Genomic DNA, 13,654 nt, shown 5'->3' on the forward strand with positions numbered 1-13,654 from the left:
CAAAGAACTTTAGTTTTCCTGCTCAAGGTCGCTGAAGTAATGTTGGGTACCATCTTTTGCAGTAATATTCATGCTCACATTTTCAACATGTATATATCTTAGAAGTGTTGAAGATTAGACAGTTTTTTTTTGGATTTCATGGAATGGGAACATCGTATTTGATTTTTAAATCCCTAACAGCTGTCTCTCCTGCAGTTCTTACACCTCTTCTACCAATGTTTAAAGATTTAAAATATTTATTTAAAATATTCATTCTATAAATGTTTAAAAACATATTTTAAAAGCAGGTAAGTTAAAAAAAGATTCCGACAATTTTGTCGACAGTTACGTGATGGTCTGATTTCTCTGTCCGGTACTTGTTTTTTTCTTTTATTTTAATAACCATGGCTCCAGTTTCGTTTGCTTTTCATTTATTTCTAGACTGCCTCTCCAAATTTGCTTGGCGTTTCCTTTAAAAAGGAGCTTTTTCTGGTGTCGGAAGAGAACTTCTTTCAATTGAATCGTTTTGTGTTTCTGTTATTACAGAAAAATGATTTGTCTTAAAAAACAACTACGTTAACAATGTGTTCTAATTACATGGGCATGTAAATGTACTATGCTTTCAACTTCATATATACTCTTAACTCTGATTAACGGCTCATTAAGCAATTGACACTGCAATTGCAAACCGTTACTAATCGTGGAAAGCGGAGACCAAGATTCGGCAGGAGAGGAGAAATATATTTATACTACGAGGCCTCTCAGGTCGTAAACATGCAAAAACCTCGTGAAGAAATCCAAAAAATAAAGAAATTTAATTTTAGAATGTGCACATGGAGTCTATTTGCAGTTGGGAAACTTGACAACGCAATTCAAGAAATGAAAAGAATAAAAATAGACCTACTGGGAATCAAGGAAATAAGATGGCCAGAGTCAGGATCATGTGAAAAGGACGGAAGTGTATTATATTATTCCGGTAACAGCACAGAAGATCCGCATCACAAAAATGGTGTAGGTATATTAGTAACATCAGAACTGAGTAAATATGTGACAAATTTGGTACCGGTCTCGGATAGAATAATATTACTCCAAATAAATTCTCAACCATTTAAAACTAACATACTTCAAATCTATGCCCCGACTGCAGATAGAAAATGACGCAGATGACGATGAAGTCGAGAAGTTGTATGATCAGATCCAGGGCATCTTACAGAAACTTAACAAACACGAAATTTTATATATTATAGGCGACTTCAATGCAAAAATTGAAAAAAGTCGACGAGATCAAACTGTAGGTCCTTATGGTCTAGGACAACCTAACGATCGAGGACGAAGATTGTATGAATTTTGTAAAGAAAACGATATGATCATTGCAAACACCTGGTATAAACTACCCAAGTGACGACTATACACTTGGAAAGCCCCATTTGATGATGACAATAACCCTGAGTCCTCAAGAAATCAAATAGAATATATACTTGTAAATGAGCGTTTCCGAAATGCCGCCAAAAAAGTCACTACATTTCCTGGGGCAGATATTGGATCTGATCATCAACCACTTGTAGCAGATATTAAACTAATTTTAAAACGAATTCAGCGACAAAAACCACAAACCAATGTACTTAACTTTGACGATATAAACATAAAACCTAACATTAAAAAAGAATTTAAAAATAGAATAAAAAACATCGGAGAACAACTAGAAGATCCAGGAGAACTATGGAGTGAATTTAAAAACCAAGTTAATGAAATGAAAAAAAAAATGGATGAGAGAAAGGTGCGACGAAATGGAGGATGTAATATCTAAACACGACTTATTTAATATGCACAAAAAACTAAAAGAAATAAGTACCATATTTAAAAAACGAGTTCCCTCTGTACTCATTGACAATAATAACAAATATATTGTAAATGAGCACGAAATAAGAAAAGAATGAAAGCTGTATATATCAGAGTTGTTTGAAGATGACAGGAATAATATTGTCGAATTCTACCAAAACCGTACTGACGGCCCAGAAATTATGAAATGCGAGGTAGAACACGCTATAAATAATGCTAAAATTAGAAAAGCTTGTGGTCCAGATGATACACCAACTGAGTTGCTAAAACTAATAGAGGATGATAACATAAAAGTAGTAAGACTTTTTAATTCAATATATAACACCGGAGTGATTCCCACAGATTGGCTCAAATCCATCTTTGTCGCAATAGCTAAAACACAATGCGAGAAAATGCTCAGAATATCGATTAATTAGCCTAATGAGCCGCACTCTTAAAATTTTCCTAAGAATACTTCACAACAGAATTAGACGCAAATGCGAAGAAGATCCCGAAGATACCCAATTTGGTTTTAGAAATGCTATAGGAACCAAGGAGGCACTTTTTGCGCTTAACATCTTATTACAAAAATGCCGTGACCAAAGAAAAGATGTATTTGCATGTTTCGTGGATTTCGAAAAGGCATTAGATAAAGTACAGCATGTAAAATTAATGCAAATACTGAAAAATATCAGAATAGATGACAAGGATATTCGTGTCATTAAAAATTTGTACTGGAATCAAATAGCTATCGTAAAAATTGGAGATAACTACACCGATGAAATCTCCATACAACGAGGAGTCAGACAAGGTTGCATTTTGTCGCCAACATTGTTCAATGTTTACTCGGACCAGTTATTTAAAAAGGCACTTGAGAGACAACCATATGGAATAAAAATCAACAGGGAACTACTTAACGTGATTAGATATGTAGACGATACAGTAATTCTGTCAGATAATATTAAAGGTCTCCAAATTCTGCTTGATCGTATTCACTAGGTAGGAGAGGAAATGGATATTATAATAAACTCAAACAAAACCAAATTTTTAGTGTTTAGTCGTGACCCATATCCCGATGCAAAGCTTCAATTAAACGGAGTCCAAGTTGAGAAAGTTCACAAAATGACATATTTGGGAACTGTGATAACGGACCAACTAGATCCAGACATAGAAATAAAACGTAGAATAGCAATGACTAAAACTACTTTTATGAAAATGAAGTCATTTCTTTGCAATAATCATCTCAGTTTAGAACTAAGACAAAGAATGGTTAAGTGCTATGTTTGGTCCATACTTTTGTATAGTGCAGGAGTGTGGACGTTAAAAGTATCGATCATAATTAAAATTAAAGCATTGGAAATGTGGATTCATAGATTCATAGATTCAATGCTAAAGATACCTTGGACAGCAAGGAAAACTAATGAAGAAGTACTAAGGAGCGTCAACACAGATAGAGAACTGCTAAAGACTGTTAAACATAGAAAAATGTCTTATCTAGGACATATAGTAAGGGGAAGTCGATATAAAATATTACAACTGATCCTTAAAGGCAAAATAGAGAGCCGTAGAGGTGTAGGAAGAAAACAAGTTTCTTGATTAAAAAAGATTCCTGAATGGACACAGATATCAAATGCAGGACAATTATTCCATATTGCAGAAGATCGAGAAGCCTTCGCAATGGTGATCGCCAACGTCAGATAATTCTGATGTGGCACGCGAAGAAGAAGACAAACTCTGATAATCACGTTATCCATATTTACAATTTTATATAAAATCAAAAAGATAGTTAAAAATAAATTATTTTGAGATTTATTTCTTCTGGTTTTTAAATAGTACCTTTTGTTTTTTTTTCAACATAAAGGCGATAAGCCAACATTATAAAAATTGTGTATACACGCAACATACTTCTTAAACTTCTTAAGAATAGTAATTCTTTAACAATAAAGTATATTTACTTACACTCTATAATAGCTTTTTGTTGACAATAGTTCACAAGTAAAACAGTACACTACAAATAAGCTATAGTCTCGTGTTTGCCACTCCTGATAATATTTGATTAATATATGCATAAAACTCATTTTTATTTTACATTCAAAACATTTATAACCCCATATTTCACCTATGTATTCCATCCATGTATTCAATACATCTTTCCTTGTTGTTAATAGGTCGCCATTCTGATTTCTGCATTGAGTTGTGGTTACCTTGAATTCTTTTCTGTTGATGTTAACTATCATATAGAAGGCTCTTTCAGAAAACTTTCTTATCTAAGGTTTGCCATACGTAAGTCTGTTTTGGTTAGCGGGTGATATTTTATCCCCCATCAACATGCCGGTGCTAGAACCGGTTAGAGCGTTATTATTATATCATTATATTCACCACCTAGAGACTCTGCCGACGGGAGAAAGAGATTTCCACAAGGAGTATTATGGGGTTTTCAAGTCTTATATCAGCTTCGAAGATTCCAAGTACCTATTATTAGTCCAGATTTTATATCAATAGCGGCTGAACGGGAGATTCTTTGCATCACTGCCCTATTTAAAGAGCGCCCGTACTCGGAGCCATCCTTGAATTCTTCTGCCATAATGATTTTTTTTAGGAAAGTAGTTTAGTAGAATTTCCGTTGCCTTCTTGGCTACAGTCGGTTAAACCATAATTTAGTTGCCGCCCTTAACTATTCAGTTGCGGCACAGTTACACACAATTTGGAACTGCGACTATACTAAAACTGTAAAACTACAAACAGCCGCAGTATTTATACACACTTGCTGCGCTGTCGAGCATATCTCCCATAATATTCCAGACAAATCGAAACCACGGTCTAAAGTTTTCGTAGGAACGATAAGCCTCGAGGATGTTTGATATCCGTCATAAATGACAGAGAGCAGATAAGAAACATTTGACAAGCATTTTACGTTGCTGGAGGACGCTAGTTTACCTATATGGGATGTAGAACAGCGGCATTGCCAAGTTTTAATAAATTTACCTATTCTTGGTAATTTTGAAGGTCTCTCATTAAGTTATATATTAGGCTCTATGCCTAGAGTCTAGGGCACTACTAACATGCTGCACTAAGAGAATAAGTAGGGTAAAATTTTTCAACGTATAATATACGCCATATTATATTATTACGTAAAATCGAAAGGTAACGGGGCGAAGTTAATATTGAAATTGAAAATTGGGCCCCGAATACTGAAAGGTTGAGAAACGCTGCCTTAGATTGATGGACTGTATACTAGCACTCAAAAACCGATTCTTCAGGCTTTGATAAAATAATTTTACACGCAAAAGTCTCTTGGCTAAAAAACGTAAATTTTGTATATACAATCAGTCTTAAACACATAAATGCAAAAAATGTTTTAAATAAATGTTTTATAGGTAATATTTTTTTAAATATTTAAAGGTAAAAAAACCAACCATTATTGCCACAATGAGATATAATTTAGTGATGTAATATGTGAAATAATAAGTAGTCTAATAACTGACCTCTCATCTTTCAATAAAGACAATTTAAGTAAATGAAATACGGCTGGCGACAATCGGGGCCGAGTTCGCAGCCGTGAAAAAAAATTCCAAATGAAAAACGAAATTGATGGTGCTCTATGACGGGATAACACTAGAACAGTGGTTTCATCTAGATAAAGTGAGATTTTAAAGTCATAATTTAATTATTTATGTAGATGAATTGTGTATAAGAACACAAATTTACCCAAAGCTTCACAAACATAAAAGTTATACATATTCAAAAACGTAGCCTTTCTGAATTTGATATTTATTTATTATTATTTATATGATATTTATCTGTTCCCTTATTAGATCGGTTTTGGAATATGGTAGCAATATTTGGTCTCCTCATTATAAATGCTACAAAGATCTATTAGAAAGAGTACAGAAAAAGTTCTTAAGATTTATTGCTTGTAAATTGAGAATATCTATAAATGAAATTGAATACATTGTTTTGCAATCTTTTCTTAAATTGCCTACTCTTGAAGAAAGGCGAATATTGCTAGATTATATATAAATTAATACGAGGAGGCATTGATGCTAGTGCTCTTTTGGAAAAGGTTTACTTCCGTACTCCCTCCAAGACTTATTTTATTTAGAATATCACAAGTATTATTAAGACTAATATCGCAAATACCTTTTTATTTAATTCCATTGTGCTTTAATATTTTAAGCTAAATTAAAATTGATTTGTAAAAAATGGCAAGTCCGTAAATAAACATAACATTACATTACTTGAACTCTTTTTATAATCGTCAAATAAGATAACTATAATAAATGTATAATATTTATTAAAACCACGATTAAAAATTTGTAAAGACACTAACGGTGGAATTCTACATGACAAAAACTCAGTTCTTAACAGATGGGCACACCATTTCAGCGAACATCTAAATATAAACGATATTGAAGGAGATTACAACATAGAAAATCAACAAAATATATATCGTCAACTACACAGTGAAGACCCAACAAGAGAAGAAGTGTCAAATGCCATCCTAAAACTCAAAGACAATAAAACCCCAGGAATCGATAAAATCTGTTCGGAAATGTATAATAAAGGTGGTGATCAACTTTTTGCAGCAATCCGTAAACTAATAGTACTTATATGACAAAATGAATTGGTGCCAGGAGTGGCTAAAGGGAATAATATATCCGTTGCATCCATAAAAAGGTTGATCAACTGGAGTGTAAGAACTATAGAGGTATTACTCTGTTAGCATCTGCGTATAAAATCTTCGGCAATGTATTGTTTGAAAGACTTAAATATTTTACAAAGGATATTGTTGGTCAATATCAATGCGGATTTACTGCTAAAAAGTCAAATACACATCAAATTCAAGCACATAGGCAGATTCTAAAAAAGTCACAAAATACAGTCCGTCAAACTATAAATCCAGCTTTAGCATTGAAGGAGAAAACTCTACGTTTTTTGACATTAATAATGGTCTAAGACAGCGGGACGCGCTGGCGTGTCTCCTCTCTAATACTGCCTTGGAAAAGGCAATCAGACAATTAAATATTAGAATGAATTTAACTATTTTTAACAGATCGACTCAAATTCTCGTATTCGCTGACGATATAGTTACAGTGGGCAGAAGTATGAGAGACATGGTGCAATGTTTCACAAGGCTTGTGGACGCGGCAAGTGAATTAGGACTTGTGGCAGTCTTTGAGGAAAAAACCAAATATATGTTGGTTTCTAAAAACCCCCGAAATATTGAACAGTGAATTCAAATTAATAACCATACCTTTGAGTATATAAAAGAATTCACATATTTTGGATCGCTACTAAATGCAACAAACAAACAAGCGACGAAAAAAAAAAAAATGATGCATAGCAATAGCAAACATAACTGTTCACAGTCTCCAGAAATGTTTAAAAAATAAAAATACACTCGCTATCATAAAATCCGGGTCACCTTGAAAATTTCAAGATTCTTGAATATTTTTGCCTCTGGTGCAGTAATAACTTTTTTTTACGCTAATGTATTTTTTATTTGTCATCAATGTTTGTTTTGAAAGAAAAAAAAACGGTTTTTATTGTTTTTATTGAAAAAGCAGAAAACAAACCAAATTGTTGACAAAACAGACATACGAAAAAAATGCAAAATACAGAACGTGGTAAAATATCAGTGAAATTTTAATGACTAATATCGTGTATTGCCTCCACTTGCTCTAATAAACTCTTGCAGACGACGGGCATACTCTCAATTTTTCTCCGGATTACATGTTGTGGTATGTTATTCCACTCTCTCACTAACAGATCCTTAAGCTCCTGTGCGTTATTGGGAGGAGATGTTAGGGGTTGAATACGTTTTTCAAATCGTCCCAGAGATGTTTAATGGGATTCAAGTCCGGAGACCTAGCTGGTCAGGGTAACGTGGTAATTACAATTTCGTCCAACTATTGCATACTGATGTACTTCCAGATTTTCCGTTTTATATCTTCGTGCAGTTAAGGACCCATTTTCGATGAAGGGTAATTCTGTGCGGAAGTCGGAAGATACACCTCTCCAAGCCATGACCGAGCCTTCACCAAATGGCATTCTTGGAACAATGCAAGTTTGTGAAAATCATTCACCGGTTCTCCTCCAAACTCTTACATGCCCATCGGATCCAGTTAGGCAGAAACGGGATTCATTTGAGAATAACTCTTTGCTCCAATCGTTAATTTTCCTATGCGCGTATTGTTGAACAAAAGCTAGTCGTGCAACTCGATGCGCCAGGCGAAGTGGCGGTCCTGTAGCCATTACCCGAGAAGATAGTCCAAAAGAACGAAGTCTTCTCTTGACTGTTACAACGCTAACATTGCGATTTCGTACTTCCTGTAGACGATTTCGATGCGTAATCGCAGTTGAGGTCCGGTTTCGTAAAGCCTGAAACACAAGAAAACGACCATCTCGTGCCGTAGTCTTCCTTCTTTGTCCAGAGCCAGGTCGTCTGGATAGCAAACCCGTTTCCTGAAAGCGTTAAAGCACTCGTTGAACCGTAGAAAGGCTTACGAAAACAGTTCTTGTGACTTGCCGTTGAGTGTGACCGTCTTTCATAAGCGCAACAATCTGTGCCGTTTCAACAACAGTCAAGGACATTTTTGGCAAAAAATAAACAATAATAAACACTAATAATGGCACTAATAAACACTAATGGTGGCAATAATAAACGTTTGTTCGTTGCGTTTGAACAGAAAGTCGAAGCACAAATGAGACATTTAAAACAAGCGGCAGTTACAGCTACCGTTTATTTTGGGAAGTGTGCACTTTTTCGCGAAATCGACACTATTGGTATTCTTTGTTGCAAAGGAAACCGCTAAGCCGACAACAAATCTCAGAAACATGCATTAGTTTGTATATGTGTTATTATTATTTACGATAAAGCTCGTTAAAAATGAAATATCGGTGATTTTCAAGGTGACCCGGATTTTATGATCGCGAGTGTATAAAACGTGCAGAAAAGCTCAATATATACAAGACCTTAATAAGACAGGTTTTGATATATGAAGCTGAAACGTGGAGCTTATCTCAAAATGATGAAAGACTTCTTAATATTTTTAAGAGAAAAATTCTTAGAAAGATTTTTGGGGCCGTAAATGAAAATGGGCTATTTTGATATATCAGATGTTGTGAAATTCGTTAAAGTGCAGAGACTTAGATGGGCTGGGCACATTGCTAGGATGTAAGATCATGAATACACGAAGAGATTAACATTTTCAAAATGATGTGGAAGAAGACCTACAGATTCTAAGTGTCAGAAGATGGAGGGAAGTTGCCAGGAATCAACCGGAGTGGCGACTTCTTTGTGAGCAGGCCAAGATCCACAACAGATTGTCTAGCCACTTATGATGATAATAATTTTTAATACAGATTCCATAAATATTCGCTTCAATGTCTAGGCTTTACAGCCATACAAAAAGAACATGAATATTAAACCACCGGTATTGGAAATTACAGTATAAATAGAGTTTAGAGAGAAACACCCTGGTGATATGTAGTTTTTATTTTTAGATATTTTGGATTGTACCAGATGGTGACGCCCACACTTGGTATACGAGACCCAGATCTGATCAAGCATATTGCCGTTAAAGATTTTGAACATTTCACGGATCATAGGCAAATGTTCCCTGAAAAAGCCGATCCTCTAATGGGAAAAAATCTATTTGGATTAAAAGGTAAACAAATTTAATTAGCTACAACGATATCAATATAAAATTGTATAATTTTTCAGTTAAAAAATAATTGTGCAATCTGATTAAATTTCAGTTAACTTTACAAACGTTTGTATGTTAATATATTTGAATATTCACCTTGTTTATTCATGATCTTGATTTTAATCTAATGATCTTATCATAAATAGTTTTAAACATCTTTCTTAAAATAATTACAAATCTTATTAAAGGTTTTCTTCTCTTGTGGTACCATTATCGTCAATATAATATACTGTACGGTTATTTCATCATCATAAGTGCCTCGAAAATCCGTTGTGGATCTTGGCCTGCTTACAAAGAAGTCATACCTCCTGTCGATTCCTGGCAACTTTCCTTCATCTTCAGGCCCTTAAAATCTGTAGGGCTTCTTCTACGTTATCAATCCATCTTCTTCGTGGTCGTAGTAGTCTACTTCTTGTGCCCTTTGATTTTGAAAATGTTAATCTCTTTGTGTATTCGCGATCTGACATCTTAGCAATATGTCCAGTCCATCTAAGTCTCTGCATCTTTTCGAATTTCACAATATCTGGATCGGTGTATAACTGATATAGTTCAAAGTTGTTGGGCTATCTTCGACGCCATAGCCCATTTTCATTTACGGCCTCAAAATCTTTATAAGAATTTTTCTCTCAAAAATACCAAGAAGTCTCATCATTTTGAGATAGGGGCCACCTTTTAGCCCCATATATCAAAACTGGTCTTATTAAGGTGTTGTATATATTGAGATTTACTACACGTTTTATATTTTTATTTTTTAAATATTTCTGGAAACAGCGAACAATTCAGTTTAATATTTCTATGCATCTTTTTATTTCGTCGCTTGTTGTGTTTGTTGCGTTTACTAGCGATCCAAAATATGTGAATTCTTTGACTTGCTCAAAGGTACAGTTGTTAATTTTAATTCTGTGTTAAGTATTTCGGTGGTTTTTAGAAACCAACATATATTTGGTTTTTCCTCGTTTTCCACAAGTTATAATTCATTTGCCGCGACCGCAAGCATTTTAAAACACTGCACTCCGTGTCTCTTATACTTCTGCCCACTATAACTATATCATCAGCGAATGCGAGAATTTGCGTATATCTATTAAAAATAGTTCCATTCATTCTAATATTTAATTGTTTGATTGCGTTTCCAAAGCAATATTAAAGAGGAGACACGCCAGCGCGATCTCCTGTTCTTTTAGGTCATTATTAATGTTAAAGAACGTAGAGTTTTCTAGATAGATAGATAATGCAGTTCTTTTTACACTGTCATAGGCTGCTTTGAAGTCGACGAAGACATGGTGTGTATACACTCTATATGTGTGTATATAACTCTATAGTTCTTACCCTCCAGTTGATCAGCCTTTTTATGCAACGGACATATTATTCCCTTTAGCCACTCTTCTCGTACCAATTCATTGTAAGGACTATTAGTTTATGGATTGCTGCAAAAAGTTTATCAATACCTTTTTGTACCTTTCTGAACAGATTTAATCGATTGATTCCTGGGGCTTTATTGTCTTTGAGTTTTAGGATGGCATTTAACACTTCTTTTGTTGTTGGGTCTTTACTGTATAGTTGACGTTGTAGATTTTGTTGATTTTCTATGTTGTAACCTGCTCTAATATCGTTTATATTTAGATGCTCGTTGAAAGATTGTGCTCTGTTAAAAACTGAGTTTTTACCGTGTAGAATTTCACCGTTAGTGTCTTTACAAATTTTTATTCGTGGTTTAAATTCTCGACGGCTATTATTTAAGGATTTGTAGTGTTTCCTCTAGAATATTAACAATTTGAGAGCTTGGTTTAACTCCACTTCCGCTGACCTCTTTAGAGCAGCGGTATCGAAAGTGCGAATTGCCATGATGGAAGAAGAAGTATTTTCTCGTTTCAGTTTTATCAGCTAAACTTTGTATCCCATTGAGAGTGTTCTGTTTGTATTATTCCCTTTTCTTACGTCAATAAATACGTTTTTCCTCTCTTTTAAGATGTCTATACTCTTCTTGTTTTCTCCGTGTACAACCTACGTCGATGGTATTTCGATATGCTGCATTCTTTCTATTTGTGGCCATTTCGCACTTATGATCAAACTAATGATTTTTTTTTCTGGCTTGGTTTTGCCCAACATACTTGAATAATGTCTTCTTCTGCATCTACAATTTTTGTCCTTATTTGATATTCTATTTGCTGTTTGTATACATTTGAAATGTCGGGATCATTTAGTTTATTAAGGTCGATTTTTTCTCTCCTTCTCCCGATCTCCTTTTTAAGTTGGATATTCTCTCTTTAAATCGTGCTTTAACTAAATAGTTATCACTATCTATATTTGCTCCTCTAAAAGACTTAACATCTAATAAGTTAGAGCAGTGTCTTGATGACACTGCTCACTTGAGCAGTGTCTGAAATGATTATATGATTTATTATTTAAATAATCGTTTCATTATCAGATCTCCAAGTTCCCTTATGTAAATCTTTATGAGAAAATCGTGTCTCAGTTATTACTATATTCTTAGACAACGTAAAGTTTATAATTTTGAGACCGTTATCATTAGAGTCTATGTGTAGGCTATTTATTTCGATGATGGACAAAAATATATTCTCTCTTCTGACTTTGGCATTTGTCTGCTGCTATTATTTTAATGTCATTTTTTGGGCACTTATCGTACTCTCGGTCTAGTTCCTGATAGAACATGTCTTTTTCATCATCCTCTTTTTCTTTCTTTGGAGCGGGGATGCTAATAATGCTAATATTAGTGAACTTCCCTTTAAGTCTTATTCGAAATATCCTATAATCAATAGCTTTGAAATCAATTACACTATGTTTCTTCTTCTTCTCATTGCGCCGTCTCCTTTCGAAGGTTGGCGATCCAAATGGCAATTGTAGTTTTGGAATCTGCTGCGCGAAAGATCTCTGCAGATGAGCGGTCTAACCATCTCCTCAGGTCTTTCAGCCACGATTTCTGGCGTCTTCCTACTGATCTTTTGCCCTGTACTTTTCTTTCCAGTATAACTTGAAGTAATTCATATCTTCACTATCTACACTATGTTTGACATTTTGTTTTTATACCTATGTATTTCTTGTATCAGCAGAGCCGTGGCTCCAGGCTGATAAGGACTTCTTATGTTCCACGTGCAAATTTTTAAATCATTATCCTTATTTCGCTTGAGAGTTCGTCGAAGGTTAGACAATCCGGTTTCTTTCTTTGTAGCACTTATAACAAAATATCTTTTACAGGGTTGGGTAGTTAGCCCAACGCCAAATCCCCTTTTCGAAGGGCCATTTCACCCGCTCTCGTCAGTTCCCGACTCAACTTTCCACCCAGGTTGGATACGGGATCTCCAGTTGGGTTGATCGGTTTACAGGGGACACCAGCGTGAAGGTGAGAGTCGGATTTGAGTAGAAGAGGCAAATTGGAGTAAACTGGAATTAACTCCATGTTTTTGCATTCTACCCCTTTATCCCCCATAATTACAAATCTTATTAAAGGTTTTCTTCTCTTGTAGTACCATTATCGTCAATATATATTGTACTTTATTTGGATTAAAAGTATTTCTTTGTAAATCTTATCTAAAAATATATATGTGATACAGTTTTTACCTGTCTATTTTTTTTTGACTCACTATTTTTTCCTTTTTTTTGCAAAAACAAAAAAGGTAAGAAAGTTTATTTTAGAGTATTTAATTTATTTTTTTGTAATTTTTAGACATTTTGGATTGTTTTTGATTTATCCAAAAAATTTAAAATGCCAAGAGTTTGCGGTTATCTTTAATTTCGTTATTTAAGCGACTTCCAAAAAAAACGCATTATAGGCATGAAAGAGACCGGTTTTAGTTTAGGGGAAATTTCACGAAGAGTTAAAGCTAATCCATCAACGATGTTAAGAGTTTAGAGGAGGTGGTCCAATGATAAGACTTATCGCCGTAGTGAGGTGTATGGACGTCCTAGAATATTGCAAGATCGTGTTTTGCTACATCTTAGACTTCTTGCTCTCAGAAATGGACGGGACGGGACAGGAAGGATAGTGTCATATTACTTGGAATAGGACTGAGAGCGTACCGTCCGCTTTTGGTGTTAGAGATAGTGCAAGCACGGCGCAGTAGACGAAATTTGGTTTAGTCCCCACTTTCATGCGAAACGCATTGTACTATGCACTGTATAATTCCACTTAC

At 34.6% G+C, this 13,654-nt stretch overlaps 1 protein-coding gene across 1 annotated transcript in view; it reads left to right on the forward strand.

Moving 5' to 3' along the window:
- Positions 1 to 13,654, forward strand: part of LOC140441857 (uncharacterized) — a 69,998-nt gene that overhangs the window by 7,462 nt on the left and 48,882 nt on the right. Inside the window, exon 3 of the mRNA XM_072532849.1 lies at positions 9,304 to 9,467. Within this exon, the coding sequence (XP_072388950.1) occupies positions 9,304 to 9,467 (164 nt within the window). The remainder of the gene's footprint in view (positions 1 to 9,303; positions 9,468 to 13,654) is intronic.

Source organism: Diabrotica undecimpunctata, chromosome 1 (assembly GCF_040954645.1).
Source record: "Diabrotica undecimpunctata isolate CICGRU chromosome 1, icDiaUnde3, whole genome shotgun sequence".
In the NCBI taxonomy this organism is placed as follows: domain Eukaryota; kingdom Metazoa; phylum Arthropoda; class Insecta; order Coleoptera; family Chrysomelidae; genus Diabrotica; species Diabrotica undecimpunctata.